The sequence below is a fragment of the Cyprinodon variegatus genome, unplaced genomic scaffold (genome assembly GCF_000732505.1).
Source record: "Cyprinodon variegatus isolate N-32 unplaced genomic scaffold, C_variegatus-1.0 Scaffold24, whole genome shotgun sequence".
Lineage (NCBI taxonomy): Eukaryota > Metazoa > Chordata > Actinopteri > Cyprinodontiformes > Cyprinodontidae > Cyprinodon > Cyprinodon variegatus.
The window spans coordinates 1501018-1502397 of NW_015150477.1; the positions used below are offsets into that span (position 1 = coordinate 1501018).

The window sequence follows — 1380 nt, forward strand, 5'->3', positions numbered from 1 at the left end:
GTCCTACCTCTGCTCCAGCGTTATTTCCCATAAACTGTTTCAAATCTGGTTTTGCTACATTTTATGGCTGCTGTTGTGACATCATCATTGTTTGGAAGGATTGTACCTGCTGTTCCAGCATGATGAAGCAGTAAAAGCTGCCAGGCTGGTTTCAGTCAATGGTTCTTCAGTTCTCCACAGCAGGATGACTGCTGCTCTGAAACATAAAACAAAGATTCAACTAAATGATTTGAATCGCTTCCATTTCCTGAACTGATCCAGTTCTTCTGTTTTCTTCTTTCAGATTCGGCTTCACAGCTGTCAGGTAGGAAAATGCTTCCATGGGGGAAACTAACCTGCTGCTTTGCTTTCTGCCATAGTTTCTAAAAGTGCATTTAATATTAAAGCATTTTATAAAATATATTTATAAAATATATTTGCATTAAAGACTGAAGTGAAACAATCCAGTTTATTTCTATGCTCCAGTGTTCATAACTAGTCATCTCAGGTCTATTCATAGATCCAGATCAACCAGATCAATGGCAGTTAGTGGCTGAATAACATTGTTCCTCACTTTAGAAAATGTTCTTCCAATGACCTTATCTCCTGACGTTTGTTTACACATCACAGATCTAACCTACTTCCACCGTCTGTGGATAAGTCAGGTCTGCAGAGAGTAGCAGAATACTGGCAATGCTTTTCTATCTAACAGGAGTCATTACTGCATTACTGCCAGATGAACCAGAAGTCAGCATCATTTAGCAGATTTTACTGAAGAAGTGAATTCATGTCCATTTCCCTGCAGACTGTGGTCGGCCACAGCTGAACACCAGGATCGTTGGAGGACAGGCAGCTCCTGCTGGCAGCTGGCCCTGGCAGGTCAGTCTGCACAGATCGTCTCACTTCTGTGGAGGATCCCTGATTAACAACCAATGGGTTCTGACTGCGGCTCACTGCGTCCCAACGTAAGTCCCAGCAGGATCCGGTCTGAGGCCTTGATGATGGAAAGCTCTGGTTCCACACAGACCGTTGATTTTAGAGACGGAACCACGGCTTCTTCATTGATCCCATAGATTCTAACTATTTAGTAGAAATAGGATTCCTTATCAGGCCGATGGTCTGGAAATTGTCAGAGGAGCAGAGGGGAAGCATGTTGGGTTAGAAAGGCGGTGCTGACAGCTACGACCAGCCGAGGTCTCATTCCTGGATAATTCACACTCATTCGCCCACATCACCTATTGGCAGAGATGGGAAGTAACGAAGTACAAATACTTCGTTACTGTACTCAAGTAGATTTTTCGGATATTTTTACTTTACTTTACTACTTATTTTTATCGCGACTTTTTACTTCTACTCCTTACATTTTTACACAAATATCTGTACTTTCTACTCCTTACATTT

The 1380-nt window shown here is 42.2% G+C and overlaps 1 protein-coding gene across 1 annotated transcript in view; it reads left to right on the plus strand.

Moving 5' to 3' along the window:
• The window catches only part of LOC107097109 (polyserase-2-like), a 14151-nt gene that overhangs the window by 2885 nt on the left and 9886 nt on the right, over positions 1 to 1380 (plus strand). The window contains exons 2-3 of the mRNA XM_015394125.1: positions 284 to 304; positions 785 to 944. Of these exons, the coding sequence (XP_015249611.1) occupies positions 284 to 304; positions 785 to 944 (181 nt within the window). The remainder of the gene's footprint in view (positions 1 to 283; positions 305 to 784; positions 945 to 1380) is intronic.